At 41.5% G+C, this 18726-nt stretch overlaps 1 protein-coding gene across 2 annotated transcripts in view; it reads right to left on the bottom strand.

Moving 5' to 3' along the window:
- Neto2 (neuropilin and tolloid like 2) overlaps positions 1 to 17801 on the bottom strand; it is a 50051-nt gene extending 32250 nt beyond the window's left edge. For both annotated transcript variants that reach the window (XM_090357684.1, XM_090357685.1), the window contains exons 1-2: positions 17458 to 17801; positions 2052 to 2108 (exon numbers count right to left, since the gene is read on the bottom strand). In XM_090357684.1, coding sequence (XP_090213810.1) covers positions 2052 to 2108; positions 17458 to 17491 — 91 coding nt within the window. In that variant the 5' untranslated portion in view covers positions 17492 to 17801. The remainder of the gene's footprint in view (positions 1 to 2051; positions 2109 to 17457) is intronic.
- Between the last annotated feature and the right edge of the window lie 925 nt (positions 17802 to 18726).

Here is an 18726-nt window from a genome sequence, read left to right as displayed (position 1 = left end):
ACTTAAATGTGAGCAGACATTCAAGGATCACCAGACACAGGAGGAAAGCCTTTGGTTGGAAACACAGATCCAGACAGAAAAAAGCAATTCAAAGAAATAAAACAATGTAAGCCCAGTAAAAATGTAAAGCCCAGTAAAAATAAAAAATAACATTCCTTTAATCTATAGAGATAGAAAAGCCATTATATCCATAAGACATCAACAAGGATATTCAAAACAAAGCATATTCAGAATACAAAGGAAAGCTTCCATTCATAGGAGAAAAGAAAGCAGGAGAAGAAAGCTTAGAGCTTAAAGCTAAGACTGATGGCTGGGAGTTTGGCCTAGTGGTAGAGTGCTTGCCTAGCATGCACAAAGATCAGGGTTCAATTCTTTGGTACCACATACATAGAAAAAATGGTGGAAGTGGTACTGTTGCTCAAGTGGTAGAACTGTAGCCTAGAGAAAAGTCCAAGGACAGGGCTTACGCCCTGAGTTTAAAACCCATGACTGGCAAAAAAAAAAAAAAAAAAAAAGCTAAGACTGATGCCTATAGCTACCCTGAAGTTTCACTGACACTCTCACACCCATCACTAAGTCTATGTACTGGATGCTTTCACACAACAGAAAAGCTGAGCAGAATGTCCTCCAGACAATGTGGCCTGCAAAGACTTAAATACTTATTTGAACTTTTACAAAAAGTTTTCTAATTCCTAGTTTTAGGATAAAGTTAAGTAAGTTCCCCAGAATGTGGTTCAGAGGGAGAGACAAGAGATTGAGATAAGAGGATAGTAAATTCAAGGTCATCCTGGACTATACAGCTTCAAATTAAAAAAAAAAAAAGCTTAGCATGGTGGAATATGTCTATAATCCCAACATTGAGAGGCAGAGAGCAGAGGCAGAAGAATCTCAAGTTCTATAGCAAGATCCTGTCTCAAACAAAACATTATAACCTCCATCTTTGAAAAACAGACAATAACCAATAGGACCATCACCAAATAATAGGATTTTCTGAAAATACAGAACATAGAAAATGAAAAAGCAATTTTGAAAATTAAACAGAAACAAATGTCTTATACAAAAAGACAAAATTTATACTGAAAAAAAAAGCATTGTAAATCTCAATGCTGATATAACTAGAATTGTGATAAGCTATACTGAGAACGCTGATACAAAATAGAAAGCTAGAGAATTGCTTTCTGGGAGATATCTTCAACTTTGTCCTCTTAGCTGAGAATCAGGAATGCTCTCTGTGGGTGGAGTGGGCAGGAGGTGTGTGAAAGAGCTAAATTCTTACATTCCATGGTGAGAAGTAATGTCTAAAACAGAAATAATCAAGGAACACCATCATAGCATGTGACTTAAAGATAAGAAATATCAAAAGAATCATCTTAAACTGGTTATTTCCTGGAGTAGTAAGTGAGAAGTATAGGATGGAAAAGTGGGTTTTCCTAGTTGTTTAGTACATTGTGATTTTTAGCATGGGTATGTTTAACGGATGAAAATCAAAACAGGTCATATAGGAAATGCACCAAACTGACAAGTAAACCTGGCTTAAAAAATGCACTAGGGGGGCTGAGAGTGTGGCTTAGTGGCCACGTGCCTAGCATGCACAAAGACCGGGTTCTTCCGTACCATATACATAGAAAAAGCCAGAGTGGTGCTGAGCACTAGCCTCAAGGAACAGTGTTCAGGCCCTGAGTTGAAGCTACAGGACTGGCAAAAAAAAAAGTACTATCTAGCTAATATTCTTTCATAAGTCAGGATAATGAGAACAGGACCAAAAACCTTTGAGTACTATTGATAGAAAGGCCTTATTTGTTTACACTGAAAAGAGGGTTTAAAAATTTCTCCTTTATGATAAAGTACAAACACACAGTGTACATGTTATGGTTTTCAACTTCTCAGAACGACTTATGTTGACCATATATGCAGCTAAGTCCACTTCAATTGAGGCCTTAGATCATGAATTATCCCAAAATACTTATGGAAATAGTGCTCAAAAGCTGAACTTCTTTCCAACCAGCCCTCCCTCTGTCTTGAACATACAATGAGTTATCATCATACTTTACCTTGAGTCTTTTGGGCCACAGCGATCCCTTCTACTACAAGTATTGTTATTAACAGCACTAGAATAACAGAAAATAAAAGTTAAAAATTGAATATATACTACATTTTACTAAGTCTATAAGGAAGATTTGATTTAAATAAATACAAATCATTATTTCTTACCAACATTCTCAAGTTTGTGTGTGTGTGTGCCTGCATGTGTGTGTGCTTATCTTGGGGCTTGAACTTAAACTCAGAAGCTCCACTTATGGATTTTGATGTTTAGTTGGAGATAAGAGTCTTTTGTTTCCAAACTGGCTTTGAACCTTGATCCTCAGATCTCAGCCTCTTGAATAGCTAGGATCAGAGGCATGAGCCACTGCCACCTTGCCACTGTTAAAAAGGTTTTTTAAGCATTAAACACTATCATCACATTTACTATTTGACCCTGAAGAACTGAAGGAAAGTTATGGCTAATTTTGAAGTCATTTGACTCATGGTACTTAAGGCATTTTTCTTTTTTATTGTTCAAATTGTTTGTACAAACTAGTTTGGATAACATGTCCAGAATGCACAGTACATTCTGACTAGTCTCATTTATCCCACATCTACTCCTCTCAAGTTTTCTAATTGTTATCATGTAAGTACATTGACTATTATCTTATATCTACTCACTATTCCTCTTCCCATTCATCTCTCCCCTTCTTTAAGCATGCAGTCTTTCAGTCAAGATGTATTTCAGCTTGTTGGTATTCATTTTGTTAAACTGCCTGTTAATAGTTAGGGGATACAGTATGGGATCTCACTCCTGCATATTCCATCCTTTAGTCAATTTGATTATATATGTATGCCCTTGGCCTCATGTTTTCAAATGTTTATACTTCAGGTCTAACTTCCACGTGTGACAGAAAACATGTGCCTGTTGCCTCTCTGAGTTTTTGGTCTATGTCTATCCATTTCCCTGTAAATACATACTATTGTATGTATTCTTCCTGATACATGGATGAAATTACATTATATACCACATTTTCTTGACCCATTTGTCAGTTGTTCAGCATTTAGCTGTTTCTATAACTTGGCTATTGTACATACAATTGAAATGAAATTTATGTGCAGATGACTTTTTGTGTGTCTTTAAAATTGTATTCTAAGTCACAATCTTTTGGATACATGCCCAAGAGTAGCATCTCTGGATCACAAGATAGTTTTATTTTCAGTTTTTTGAGGTACCTCCACACTAAATTAGTGGTTGCAGTAATTTACATTCACACCATCAGTGTAATATGATTCTTCTATCTCCATTTGTTCTTGTGTATATTCTAATCATTCTAAGTGGAGTGATATAGAGTCTCGTGTTGTTTCTGAGCATTTGTGCTCTATCACTTGAGGTTTTTTTTTTTTTCTTTTTTTCTGGCTAATTGAAGAGACTCATAAAGTTTTCTGTTCAGGATAGTTTTGAACTGTCGTTCTCAAGTTCTCAGCCTTCTGATTAACTACAATTTACAGGCTTGAGTCATCAGTGCCTGGCTCAGAGTTGCTTTGATTTGTATTTACTGTAAAGCCAGGGATGTTGAGCATTTATTCATGTATTTATTGACCTTTTATATTTCTTCTTTTGGCAAGTGTCTAATTAGCTTCTCTGCTCATTTATTAACAGGGTTATTGACTCTTTGGGGGTTTAGTTTTCTTGAGAGTCTTATATATTCTGATTGTCAGACATATACCTGGTAAAGATCTTCTCCCATTGTGTAAGCTGTCTTTTTAGTTTCCTGACTATATCCTTCCCTGTGCCAATGGCTTTTGAGCTTCATGCAGTTTCACTTTTCAATTATCTTGCTTTTTTGCTGAGACCCTAGAATTCAGCTCAGACCCTAGAATTCCTGCCTATGCCAATAAGTGCTATTAGCTTCCCTGTTTCCTTGCAGTAGTTTCAAGGATTCAGGACTTAGACTGAGGTCTTTAATCCATTCTGAATTGATATTAATACAATGTGATAGATAAAGATCCACTTAAAGTCTTTTTGCATATGGATATCCAGTTTTCCCATAACAATTTATTGAAGAGTACTGTTTTCCCTCCATACACTTCTGGTTCATTTGTCAAAAATCAGATAACTGTAGTGTGGGTCCCACTTCTGGATCTTCTTGTCTGTTCAGTTGGTCTTAGATATGTTTTCCTGCCACTACCAACCTTTTTTTTCGTTACCAGGGCTCTGAAGTATACTTAGAAGTCTACAGTGTTGCTTCTCTTGCTCAAGACTGCTTTGGCTATTTGGGGTCTTTTGTGTTTCAATATGAAGTATTAGATTGTTTTCCCCCCTCTCTACAAATAATGACAGTAGGAATTTGATGAGTATAGCACTGGATTTGTAAATAACCTTTGACTGTGTGACCATTTTCACAGAATGGTAATTCTACCAATTCAGGAACACGGGTAGCCTTTCCCTCTCCTGACATCTTGTTTCTTAAGGTGTGTGTGTGTGTGCACGCGCGTGTGTCAGTCCTAAGGGCTTGAACTCAATTCTTGAGCTTTTTTGTTCAAGGTCCAACCACTTCAGCTACAGATCCACTTCTGTCTTTTTGGTGATCAATTGGAGTTAGGAGTCTCACAGGTATTCCTACCCTGGCTGCCTTTGAATCATGATCTTCCTTAAGTAGCTGGTGTCCCACAAAAATTTTACTATTTTTATTATAAAGGTGATATACAGAAGAGTTAAAATTATATGTCAGGTAAAGAATTCATTTCTTTTTTTTTTGGACAATGTCACCCATGTCCTTGCTCTCTCCAAGTATTTCTAACATTTTTAGTTTTTTTTTTTTGCATGTACATAAGGTTTTGTTTTTTAATTTATAATTGCCTCTGTAAATGAACAGGCTATTTCTAACTTCCTGAAAGCACTTTCTTCTCCCCTCCTCCCCCTTTGTGCTGGCCTTAGGGCTTGAACTTTGGGCCTGGGCGCTGTTCTGGAGCTTTTGTACTCAAGGCTAGTGCTTTGAGTTCAGCTCCACTTCCAACTTTTTCTTTGGTAGTTAACTGGAGATAACAGTTTCACACTTTCCTGCCCAGGCTAGCTTCAAACCAGAACCTCAGATTTCAACCTCCTGAGTAGCTAGTAGCTAGTATTAAATGTATGAGCCATCAGTGTCTGATAAGACACTTTGGATATACATGTAGATATACACATATATACATATATATGTACACATGTATACATTATACACATATATGTATATGTACATATATATTTCAGTTTCCTGTTGAATGGAAACTATACTACCAGCCTCACCCTCAAAACTCTTTGATCTGTTCTTGAAGAGCAAGCCCATGGGGTACACCGTAGAGAAAGAAAAAATGGTTGAGTAGGGACTTCAGGAGGCAGGTGAGCCTGGGTTGGGATTCAAGTTTTGTCTTGTTTCAGCTGTGAGTCTTTTGTTAGCTGAGCTTATCTATTTGTAAAACCATGCTGATGTACTAATACCACAGCACCAACCACATAGTTTGTTGTGAAAATTACATGAGAAATGCATAGCACATCTTACTTACTACGAATCTTCTAAATAAACATTAGAAACAATCTATTATCAAAGACCACCAACAATACAAGGCAAAAAGAGGTTCATCAGGAAGCACAGAAAACATATAATAGAAGTATGGGGCAAGGGTGTGGGGAAACCATTTTGCTGGGGCTTGAGGGGGATAGTGAGGACATCTTCACACCAAAAAAAAGTTATTATGAACCCAGGAAGAAGGAAATAGCTAAAACCTCTAAAAACATGGAGGCATGAATGCTAATTTGTAGCAGGTTTCAGGGAACTCTGAGCAGTACAGTAGGCTTGAAATGTGGAAGGGAATGGTTGTATATTGGAAAAACATTGTATGAGACTTTGTTATAAAACATCTCACATGAGTGAAAAGAAACCATTACAGGTTTTTTGTTTTTCTTAAACTAGCCTGTGATATTGTTGCATCTGAGTTTCAGATGACAATGCTAATGTTGTGTGGAGGCTAATTTAATGAATAGAAAAGATCTCATTTAGGAAACAAAGATAATGTGCTAAAGCAGAGCTGTGATGATAGAAATGAAAGGAGATTAATGTAGGGTCAGCTGCAAGTAGTAATTTACAGGAGGTTAGAGATGAGGGAATTTTCTAACCAAGGTCATCAATGTACAAAGATATAGCTCTTGCCATTTAGTTTACATTTTAAAATGGAAGTTTTTGTCCTCCAGTTTTGATTTTTACATCTTGTTGACCTTAATTTTTTCTCAACAGCACTGCTATTCTCTTGCTTTGAGTACTCTTATTGTTGAAGATCTCATGTTATGTAGGAATACTTCCCTTCAAATTCCTCATATCTTTACACTAGAACTGTGGAGACGAATGGAATTTTGAGTTGCTTTTATTTTTTATGCTTTTTGCCAGTCCTGGGTCTTGAGCTCAGGGCCTGAGCACTGTCCTTGGGCTTTCTCAAGGCTAGAGCTCTACCACTTGAGCCTCAGCACCATTTCTGGCCTTTTCTATGTATATGTGGTACCAAGGAATTGAACCTTGGTCTTTGTGCATGCTAGGCAAGCCCTCTACGACTTGGCCAAACTCCCAGCTCCTTGAGTTATTTTTAAAACAAGATATATGATCAAAATGAAAACCAAGGCATTATTATACACTTGATTATTCAGACAATAACACATCCATGCATATCAATTTGTCTTGTCAGAGGATACTATCTCCTAAAGTCATATCAACTAGATCAAAATGTTGTGTTCAATATAGCCTTCCTTCCAGAATCACTAATCTAACTTCTGACCAGTTTCCTAACTCACGGTATTTAAGCAAGCATCATAAAGCCAGCAATACACAATCATGACAAAAAGATGAAACACAGTTGAAAAATTGAATACATAATGATTAAAATAAGTCTTTAAAATAACTGATGTATGAAATTTATACAAAAGATGAAACAATCATAATGAAAATAAAGTTGCAAGGAAAAACAAACCTGTTATGTTATTTTCTTCCTTGAGGTCTGCTCACAACTTAGTAGTCTGTTTACAATTATCTTTTTTCTAAAGTAATTACTATTCACAACTCAATCAACCAAATGGGCTGTGTCAGTGAATAGAAAAATGTCATATAAAGAATAGAGAAAATTTACACTGTAATTTAGGATAGAAATATTTACTGATACAATTTTTGGAGCTATAGCAGTGACATTCAGTTATTCTGAATTCCACATCATAATAATAAGGCTTCCAAATTTGTATAGTAGGATCTTTGTACATCACTGGAAGTATAATCAGGCTGATATTAAAACAAATTAAATTAATGCCAAACACTGGAATTATTTAGGGTATGAAGCAATATTTTGTTCTGTCTACAGTCTTGATCTATGTCCCAACATCCCCTATTTCTCTTACCAAAAGCACCAAAATCTCTCACAATGTATTCAGTAAGTCACTGATTCTTTGAAGTAGAATTTCACAGTAAACTGAAATTTCTGAACTCTGTAACCGTGTAACTTGATCATATTGCTTGTGAGGTGCCCTTTCTTCTAGCTTTTAGAGTTTAATTTAAGCCCATAATCAGTGTACTGGTCTGACTTAAAATGGGTTCACCTAAATGGACAGGTACCACTCGTGGGATGCTATGCTCAAATCATCCAAGCTACTTCCTTTATTCTTTCCTTTTTGTTTTTGCAGAGAGTCTTGTTGCTAGGCTTCTCAGTTTAAAGATTTGACTTTCCACTGTGGAAAAATCAGTCACTTCTCCCTGCCCTTTTCACTGTTAATTCACAGAGACACCTCTGGCCAATGCAATAAATACTGTAAAGATAAAGTTACTATAGAGAATGTTATTTGAAACCTAGAAAGTCCTGGAGACTTACTTGGAGAGTTATAATTATATATATATATATATAGCTATAAGGAAGATTAAAAAAGCGAATTAAATATGAGACTGTAACATATTTCTGGGTAGTAAATGTGGTTAAAAATAATACTTATGTAATGAATATCCATTTATTCAGAATTATAATGGTTACTTGAATTTTAACTGAAGTATTGAATGGATATGACTAGCTTTTATGTTAGAATGTGCCCAAAGGCTCTTATGAAATTTCTAAAATGCAAATGGGGTAGGACTGAAACTGATAGGTAGATAGGCACACCTGGTGAGGTACTTAAAATCTCAGGACTTCCTGGTGTTTTGGTATTTCTCTCTTTTGGATCAAAGAGATACAGGGTTCTGATACACTTGCAAAAAACCTCTCCCTCATATAAGTGGGTGAATAAACACTGAGGATAGGGCCTAAGTGGAAAGAACATAATATGGGAAAGATCTGGGAACTATCATAGGTTGGGTAGAAACTCTATAATCATATGGAGGAACTCAGGATTTGGGGGGAAGGCACATAAAAGTGTTTATGTTAGTGATAGTGTACTCCAGAAAGCAGCCAGAAATGAAACCAGTTTTGCTCACTGTCCACTGTAACAAATATCTGTGAAAAACAACTTAAGGGAGGATTTATTTTGCCTCATAGCTTCAGAAGTTTGGTTCATGGGTCTATGGCTGCACTGTGTTTGGTCTAAGGCAAGGTAGATCATGGTAGAGGGTAGAAAGAAGTATAGTTGTTCCCTTCACAGTACTCAGGAGCCAGAGGAGAAGGAAGGGCTAGGTGTACTCTTTGGATAGGCCTAGTGACATACTTCCTTCAACCTGGTCCTACCACTCAACAGCCCAAGCAGCCATGAATTCCATAACAGGTTAGGTGATTACATTAGCTGCCTTGTGACTCAGTCACTCCTCCACAGTGCTACCAACTGAGACCATCATAACACAAGCCTCTTGGGAGAGGCTTCATTCCAAATATAGTTCATTCCCAGTTTTAATATTTAATTCCTTAAATTTATTGGTTGAAGTGTCCTTAAACACCCACACTTTGGAGGGGGGAGGTGAAGTAGATTTATAAGCCTTTAACCATCTCTGTTTGAGGCAACTCAAAAAACAGCTAGCGTATTGACAGAGAGCAAACAATAACAAAATAACTAGGCTTTCTGACTGAGATGTAGGAGCAGCTGGTATGTTAACCCTAACTAGAGGGTCACCAATTTTGGTTTTCTACTAGCAACCTAGGGTATGAGTGACTCCAGTCTTTATTCTTTGCCACAATTACTTTTTTGTCAACTAAAGGCTATTTCATGGGAATATTGTTCTGAACAACTGATATCTTATTGTTTGATTGGATGCCAAGGATCTCAGAGAGTCCAGCCAGAGATCAAGGTAAGCCAGCTCAGAGTATCAGAACTTCTCAGTTTTGCCAAAAAAGTTTGTTCAAATCTGTAAGAGCAGATTTACCTTTCTTAAGCTACAGCACTGGATCGCTCTAGTCCAGAGGCAGTCTTAAGTTAATGGTTTTCAGATGATGTTCCTTCCTGCCTCAACAAATCATAGGTCTCCCGGTCAGGTTCATCCCTACAAGCATGTCAGTAAGGTGGTGAAAATTGAAAAATCTGGGTTTTTAGGTTAGCTATGAAGTTAAGATGTCTGAGTTCAAGAGAATAGGTTTGAGGAAATCCTTGACAACGGCTAAACATTCCAATTTACTGCATGGGGTATAAGCAATTTGTCCATTTCCACTTCTAGTCATTAGGGATGTTATTAGGGAAGAGTCTAGTGCTGGAAGAAAGAAGCAGGGAGGGATATCAGGGAAAGGAAAAGAGGGGAGCTTGGAGAATATGGAGAGGGGCAAAGACGGGGGTGGAGGACAGGCATAAAGGAGCAGATGGCCTTCAAGGAGATAAGGGTAGCAGCATCATTGCAGGAATACTGGTGCTCTTGAGTGCTAAAACTTGTATAATTAGAACAGATAAAACATTGGCCCTCTCAAAGGCATTAAGAAAAGTAAATAAAAGGGGGACAGGAGTTTGGCCTAGTGGTAGAGGGCTTGCCTAGCTTAAAACGACCATGCTACCACATTAAGTTACAGCGCCACTTTTGGTTTTCTGGTGGTTAATTAGCGGTAAGTCTTCTGTACCCTGGCTGGCTTTGAACATGATCCTCAGATCTCAGTCTCCTAAGTACCTAGGATTACAGCCTAGCCTCATCAAGTCTTTGTAGATCTAGTTCTGTTACTTCCACTACTGACATTAGGACTATCAAAAATAACTGAAAAACCTAAATCACCATCTCTGGCAAGTAAACTAGAGAGAAGCAGGGTATTTTAATTCTATTTATGGTGTATATATGGAAATGCCAGAAATGGGGCTGGAAAGATTTAAAAAAAAAATCTTAATAGTAGTTGATCCTATCAGAGAAATCTAGGAGGGACAGACCTACAGGAGTGAAAGGAAGTTTGACTTTTACTGCACACCTATTTGTATCCGTTTATTTTTGTTTTGTGTGTGTGTGTGTGGGGGGGGGGTTATGGGACTGGAATTTGGCCTGGATGCTGTCCCTGAGCTCTTCAGCTCAAGGCTACCACCCTACCCCTGGGCCTGGGCATTGTCCCTGACCCCTACCCTTGAGCCTGAACATGGGTCTAAGCTCCTTCTATCTATATATGTATCTGTGTGACTTTCATTCTTTAGTTCATTTTATGATTCAATATGAATGCTGGAGTTACATCTTTTATAACTTTGTTTACTTACCATATCTGCATCCCAATTAGCAAATATGAAGACATGATACAAGACATTCCTGTAAAACTATTTGCCTAGTACTAGAGGCATGTTTCAAATGATTTAGCATTTGGCCCTGAGTTCAATACTTAAGACCAATAAACAAAACAAACCCCTAACACTTGTACTTTGAGATCTACAATAATGTCAAAGCAAAAATTTTAAATAACAAAGTAAGTTTCCCCAAAGTATACACATTCTTAAACACTTATTACCTAGTCATCCTAAGTCTGGGAATAGCCTTTATTCTGGACAATCAAGTACTGAACTCAAATCCACAGAACTACTGAAAAAGGGTAAAACAGTATTTGATGATTAGTAGTTCCTGCTATAGTCTCCTTTGGCTGCGCACAGAATATTTAGCAATCTTTTCAAAATATAAACAGATCACATCGCAGCCTTTCATACAATCTTCCAATATAACTCTTTTACATTGCACAAATCCATTTTTACTCTGGCTGTGGAGGTGCTGTGTGATCTGGCAGCTGATTAGCTGACTGACCTCCAGTTGTTAGCAATAGCTACACAGGCCTTCTTTCCATCACTTCAACACATCAAGCTAGCTCTTGCCTTAGGAACAATGCTTTATCTTCAGCCTGAAATAAATCTCCAAATGGCTGATACTTTCCTTTATTCAAATCTTGTGAGGCTTTCCCAATTTCAAATGCATTCTGCATCTTCACCTTCAAGCTTTATTTTCATTAATATTTACATTTTCTAATCAAAAGGATACTTATTATCTGTTGCTTCCTGTTAGAAAGCCTTGTCTCTCCAGGTGTGGTGGCTCACACCTGTAATCCTAGCTAGGTTCAAAGCCAGCCCAGGCACAAAAGGACCTGAGACTCTTATCTTCAATTAACCACTACACAACGGGAAGTGGGGCTTGGCTCAAGGGTAGGGTGGTAGCCTTGAGCTGAAGAACTCTGGGACAACATCCAGGCCCAGGGGTACGGTGGTAGCCTTGAGCTAAAAAGCTCAGGGACAGCGCCCAGGCCGAGTTCAAGCCCCATGACCCCACCCCCCCAAAAAAAAGCCTTGTCTTCTTCCTTAATATATCTACATTGCCTAACCCACAATAGCATTCTGTACAAATTAGATGATTACAAAAAGTGACCAAGCATGATCCTGATAACAGACTCTACTGACAGCCTAGCTCTAATGAACACACATGTACTGCTAAACAATCACATATATTTTTTTTTCTTGTAAGATACTGAGGATTAATCTTATGACCACCTGAGCTATGATCCTAGTCCTTTTGATTATACCTGTCTTTGCATTTTGTTAGTCATGATGTGTGAACTCAGGGCCTAGATGCTGACCCTGAGCTCTTTCGCTCAAGGCTAGCACTCTACTACGTTGAGCCCACAGCTCCATTTCTGGTTTTCTGGCGGCTAATTGAAGATAAGAGTTTCAACAGATTTGCCTGCACAGGCTGGCTTTGAACCTTGATCCTCAGATCTCAACCTCCTGAGTGGCTAGGATTACAGGTATGAGCTACCAGTACGTGGCTATGAACTTGTTTTGTTGGATTGAGGTTTCACTCACTTTGGCTAGGCAGTCAGTGAACTCTTGATCCTCTTCTTAGGTAGCTGGGATTTTTATAGGCAAGAACCACTACCTCTACCTACAAACCAGCTTTTCATTTAAATGTAAATCAGAGAATGATAATACTGAGATTTTTCTTTCCTTTCTTCAGATATCTGATCCACACTTTTCATTAAATTTTCCCTCAAGCTCTTCAGTTTTCCTTTGGTGGTACTAAAGATGGCTATTTTTTAAGCTTTACAGTTTAAAGCATTTAAGCAGGAAACAGGGTGGCTAACTCTAACACAAGATGCCAGAATGTAACTGGCACCTGACTGGTCCATTCCCTGCCCCCCCCCCCAAAGTGTTATACCATTTTAGTCATAGATCTACTTCCAGCTTTTTGGGTAGTTATTTCGGAGATAAGAGTTTCACAGATTTTCCTTTCTGCCCTGACTGGTTTCAAACTGATTCTCAGATCTCAACCTCCTGAGCAGCTAGGATTACAAGTATGGGCCACCAGTACCTTCTACTATTTTCCATATTGAAAGCACAATGAAGTGTAATTAGAGGCCAAATATCCATGACACTTTTTTTTGTTGTTGTTGTTGTTGGTCATGGGGCTTGAACTCTGGAGCTATCCCTGAGCTCTTCAGCTCAAGGCTACCACCCTAGCCCTGGAGCTACAGCCCCATTTCCAGTTTTCCAGTGGTTAACTGGAGTTAAGAGTCTCTCATTCTTTAGTGCCCGGGCTGGCTTTGAACCACATTTGTCAGATCTCAGCCACCTGACTAGCTAGGATTATAGGCGTGAGCCACTGGGCCCAGCTTAAAGCAGTAAGTTGTTTTTGATGAACTGTTCTAACAAATGGAAAAGTACCCAGATTACTCATATTCTTACTGTATTAGGATGGCTGGTGAGCCTTATGACTTCTCCAGCCTATTCAGGCCCAGCACACTGTCCCTTTTATAAGAAGAGTAATTCAGTAACATAAATGTTCAGCCTTGAGCTGAAGAGCTCAGGCAGGGACAGCACCCAGGCACAGAGTTCAAGCCCCACAACCTTTTAAAAAAAAAAAGTCCACTCTGACACCCACAGCAACTGTCATCAAATTTTAACATTAGGTCACATTGCTTGAGGCATATTGAAACCAACTCATTTTAATGTCATTTTCCTCAGCAAAAAAAAAATTGAACATTTACACAAGTAAACTTTCTTTATAATTTTGTAAGCAATATACCAAATATGCTGAAAAATGTCAATTCTCTGCTCAGTTACCCAGCTGTTCAAGGTAATGGAGAGAACAAAAACTCCCATCAGTCACAGAAACCTTGCTCACACCTATTGCTCATTTTGTTGGAACAATTTTCTCAGGAGTGCCTCCGAAGGGAAGTCTGGCACATCCTGGACTACATAATCTCTTAGGATCTTCCTGTCCATTTCGAAGTTCATATTAATAAAGATTTCAAAGTATCATCAGCGATAATCTTGTAGAAGCCTAAACAGAAAATAGGAGACTGTACTGAATGTGTAGGAACCACCCCTGAACAGTATGTGGATCATTGTTTTAAAATTTTAGATGAGGGGGCGGGAAGTTTGGCCTAGAGGTAGAGGTAGAGTGCTTGCCTAGCATGCACGAAGACCTGGGTTCAATTCCTCAGTACCACATACATAGAAAAAAGCTGGAAGTGGCGCTGTGGCTCAAGTAGTAGAGCTCTATCCTTGTGAAAGCCCAAGAACAGTGCTCAGGTCCTGAGGTTAAGGCCCAGGACTGGCAAAAATTTTTTTTTAGATGATGACTGGTAGAGTAGCTCAACACTCAGCACTCGTGAGGCTGATTTCAAACTCTAGTACTGCAGAAAAATAATAATCTTTTAGTCTGGATTTAAAATAGAAACTAGTTGAGGATATACTATAATGAAAACACTGTTTAAGAGACTTTTTAGTTGACAGTGTCAATACATTTTCCAGGTTGTGGAGAGGAAAAAAAAAACTAAAAAAAAAAAATTGTATTATAGTATTGTCAATCAAACTCCTGGCCTCAAATTTGCTAGTGAAGATCATTAGGATACATGCTATACCCCAGTCCATTTTCCTTTGCTTTTCAAGTAGGGTCCTGAACTTTTACCTGGGCTGGCCTTGGACAAAGGTTCTAGCTCTTCTGCTAGACTACAGGCATGCAGACCAAACCAAGCCCATTCTTATTCTATAAAGTTAGTACATGTTCTTGGATGAGGTCTAAGATGAAAGAACATGTGAAAGGGTATCAATGTATGTGAATTAATGCACCTTCTATCTGGCAAATATCATGTAACCCTTTTACTAATTACAATAAAAAAAATAAATAAAAAAAATAAAGTTTGTCAGAAAAAAAAAGATGAAAGAACAGAAACTACTACTAAGATTTACAGAAGCTTTACAAATATATAAGGCCAAGGGATATTTTTGCTGATTAACCAGTTTCTAGTGCTTTAAATCATATTGAATCTAAAGAATCTCCTGCAGAAAGTGTGCAGTTAACATGTAAGTGCACTTGTTTTATAATTCCAATGTAGTATTTTCATGGGACTATACTGCTTAGCTAACTTGACAGAAGATTAGCTCAAATTTTGTAAGACCTGGAGTGGTAATAAATTACTGAAAGTACCTTAGTGAAAAATTTCAACAACACAGAGGTTATGCTTTTGTCCTCACTGCTCCAAATAAAACAAATAGAAGTAGTGATAGCCTAAAAACTAAGAGTTTCTCTTTAAATGTTAACTGTTTTAACAGAAACATACCACGGTATTCCAAACAAGATTTTGGTAGATATATCTACAATTGCGTAGATGCTCAATAACTGTTTCAGATGACCTGTTGATATGGAAAACAATTCATCCTGTAAAATGTTGCAAGAGTATTTTTTCATGACTTGGGACACATAATGAATAGTAGCATTCAGAAAGGCCAAATTCTTCCAAGTTAAATTTCAGAACTGAAAATATTTTTATACAGGCAGTACACATAGTATTTGGTTACTACTACTCAGGAGGCTACTCAGAAGGTTGAGATCTGAGGATCAAGGTTCAAAGCTAGCCCCGGCACAAAAGGACTATACTCTTACCTCCAATTATCCTCTAGAAAACGGAAGTGGGGCTTGGCCCAAGGGTAGGGGAGGGGGACAATGCCCAGGCCCAGGGGTAGGGTGGTAGCCTTGAGCTGAAGAGCTCAGGGACAGCACCCAGGCCAAGTTCCAGTCCCATAACCCGCTCCCCCCCCCCCACAAAACAAGAACAACAAAAATAAACGGATACAAATAGGTGTGCAGTAAAAGTCAAACTTCCTTTCACTCCTGTAGGTCCGTCCCTCCTAGATTTCTCTGATAGGATCAACTACTATTAAGATTTTTTCTTTAAATCTTTCCAACCCCATTTCTGGCATTTCCATATATACACCATAAATAGAATTAAAATACCCTATTTTAAGCTTTATCACCACAAGAACAAACACAATTTAACTTGACCTGTAAAGTACTCCAGTGTATTTTGAGTAACACTGAAAAATAAAGAAAAGCTAGATACTATATTGTTTTCACAGTGGCAGTGCCACCATCGCAGACTTCTTCTTGCAGCAAGAATATGCTTCACTTTGGCCAGAGAGGGCAGTGCATACCAACTGCAAAGGCACCAGCAAGGAGCTGATTGAATCCTGTCACTGCTGGGGAAGTAGCTGCTGCCACTGCCCAGGCCAGCTGTTCTGCCAAGTTCTGCAGATAAAACAGTATAACAGAGCCAAGTGATTTCTTCTCGGGCTGCTGTGACATGGGCAGTGGTAAGGTGGATAACCTGACAAGGGTGTACACTCAGAACATCGGAAGAAATCTCCTTAAGCAGCGTTACCAGAAATCCTACCGTGCGTTGGTCTTACTACACAAACCAGGAGTTACAGATAACTCAGAATTGTAGACAGTCATTTTCTTTATTATTTTATTTTACAATAGGGTTTATTCAGACACAGTTTATATAATAAATCAGTCGTATTTTGTGGGTTGACCAGATAGAAAATCCTAGATTACTTTAAGCTGAATATATAGGTTTATATATAATTATGTAGTTAAGCTTGCAAATGGTTGAAATCTCACTTACGAATTCAGGAATATTTGGTCAACTAAAACATTTCTACGAAATGTAGTATGTTCAGTCACAAGTGAAATCACACACGGGACTTAGTGATAAAACAGACTAGAAACGTGTTAACATGGAGGGCGTACACTAGGATTTGTTTCTGGACAAACAGTAAGATGCGGCGAATAGTTAAGTATGCCAATACGAATAGAATTGTTCTTCGTTAACATAAAATGAATATTCTTTAGCACAAGTATTCAGATACTCAATTTTCAACGAAATCACGAGAGGAAAAAAAAAAAAAAAAAGGGAAGTCGTTTGCTGAGAGGGGGATGTGATTTTCCCTGAAAACTGACGAAAGGATTTATCCAGTCCGTGCTTCTGAAGCAACTTTCCCTCGCAACCTAAATTATCAATGTAGACAAATTAATCTAAAATAATACCTACCGGGAAAGTGCAGACGGGTCGGAGTGCACCCCAGCCCCTGGAGTACCCGGCCAGCAAGGATCAAAGCCCAGCGTGAGGGTGTTTGGGCGGTCGGGGAGGCGGCACGCGGAGCGCCGGCCGGGGTAGCCGCGCGTCCGGGGAAGCGCCTGGGGCGCAGCCCGGAGCCGCCGCGCTCCTCCCGGCCGGCCGAGCCCAGCCCGCAGTGGCGCCGCAGCCTCCGCGGCCGCAGCAGGTGGGAGCCCGGCGGCCGCGAAGGCCTCGCGGAGCGGCGGCCGAGGGGCTCTTCGAGAGCGGCTCCACGACGTCTGGGCTGGGGCTTCGTTGGCGGGGGAATTACTTTTTGCTATCGCATTTGCAGAAGGACCGGCCTCCGCCCCGGCGACGCGAATCCCCGCAACTTTGCAAAGCGACGTGCAGGTCGCTCCGGAAGGCGACAGGGCAGCGACCCCCCGGTCCCAGCCTCCGAGGGGCCTCCCGCGCCGCCGCCGCCGCTGCCCGGGACCGCACGAGCTTGGAGGAGGCGCGCCGGGAAAGCCGGAGGACCCGGGCCCGGCGCGAGGGCGCCGCCAGACAAAGGGGCGCGTCGGGTGCCCGGCGCGGAGCTGGGGCGCGGAAGCTCGGGCCGATCCCGCGCCGGGCTCGGCCCGCAGGGGGCGCCGTCCGCGGCCCCGCGCCGCTTACCTTTGAGGACCGAGCAGAGCTGCTCCAGGGCCATGTTCCCCCGCGGCCCGCGCTTCGGGAGGCGCCGTGGCGGCGGCGGGGCGGCGCGGCACTCACGGCCCAACGCGGCAGCAGCCCCGCTGCGACCCCATCGCCGGCCACCAGCTGCCTCCCGGCGGAGTCGCACTCCTGTGCTTCAGCCCGCCAAGCCCGATCCTCGCGGCGGGTCCCCACGCGGTCCGACTCTCTTCCCTCGACGGGAGCCGCCTCGCCCGCCTGCCCGCCCGCCCGGGAGCGGGGCAGGGCTGACGCGCAGCGCGGGACTGCCCGGCCGCTCCGCCCGCTCCGCCCGCCACCAGCCACGGCGGGGCTCCACTGAAGTGGCGAACGCGGGGAGCCCAGGCTCATTTAAGCAGGGAGCGCGAGCGCCGCGTGCCGGCCGCGCCTCAGGTGCGCATGTGCCGCCCCCGCCCGGCACCCCCCCTCCCGGCCCGCGCTCCCCCCCCACGTGCTCCGCCCCCGCCCGCGCTCCCCCCCGCCCGCGCGCTCCCCCGCCCACGCGCTCCGTCCCCGCTCGCCGCCTCCTCCCTCCCGCACGCGGTCGCGCGCCGGGGACGCCCGTGGCGGGGCGGGGGCGGGGCGGGCGTCCGGCTCCGAGTCACGTCTCGCGCTCTGGGCCTGGGTGCCACGCGGGTGACGCCCCACCCCCTGCCCCGTCCCCCTCCGCGCTCCTGAGCGTCCCACGCCTCTGCCTGAGGACCTGGAGTCAAGGTGAAAACTTTGCCAGCTCAGCTCTGCCGGGCCACCTGCCACTGAGTTCCAGGTGAGTTCACCCGCCCAGCCGTCGTGGACGAGGACAGCGCCGAAGGCCTCCCCGGTGGCCAGGCCGTGCCCGAGCCCTGACGCGCCAACGCTGGGAATCCTCGGGCTTGGTGAAAGCCCTTGTCCACACCATGAGGGAGTGGTGGGGAGGCAAGATGGTGAGTCCGGGATCTGACCGGTGGAACTCAGCCCCACGTTTGCTGTCTCTCCCGTGCAGTTTGTGATAACGACACTCTTATTTTATGAATTTACTTAATAACTCTAGTGCCCTACTTCTCACCCCATTTAAATAGACAAGGCTCCCAGCTAGGGAGCCCCAATTAATCATTTCACTCATACATACTTATTGGATAGGATTTATGTGCATTAAAAGATGACTACTGCTGTGTACACAGCCAAGATGAAGGATCTACATTAATAGAGTTGACACATAGTAGGAATTGAAACATTTGTCTAGCAACATGTACC

The sequence above is a fragment of the Megascapheus bottae genome, chromosome 24 (genome assembly GCF_031878675.1).
Source record: "Megascapheus bottae isolate mThoBot1 chromosome 24, mThoBot2.hap1, whole genome shotgun sequence".
NCBI lineage: Eukaryota > Metazoa > Chordata > Mammalia > Rodentia > Geomyidae > Megascapheus > Megascapheus bottae.
Note: the sequence above shows the minus strand (reverse complement) of the source record. Positions and strands in the feature narration are given on the sequence as shown.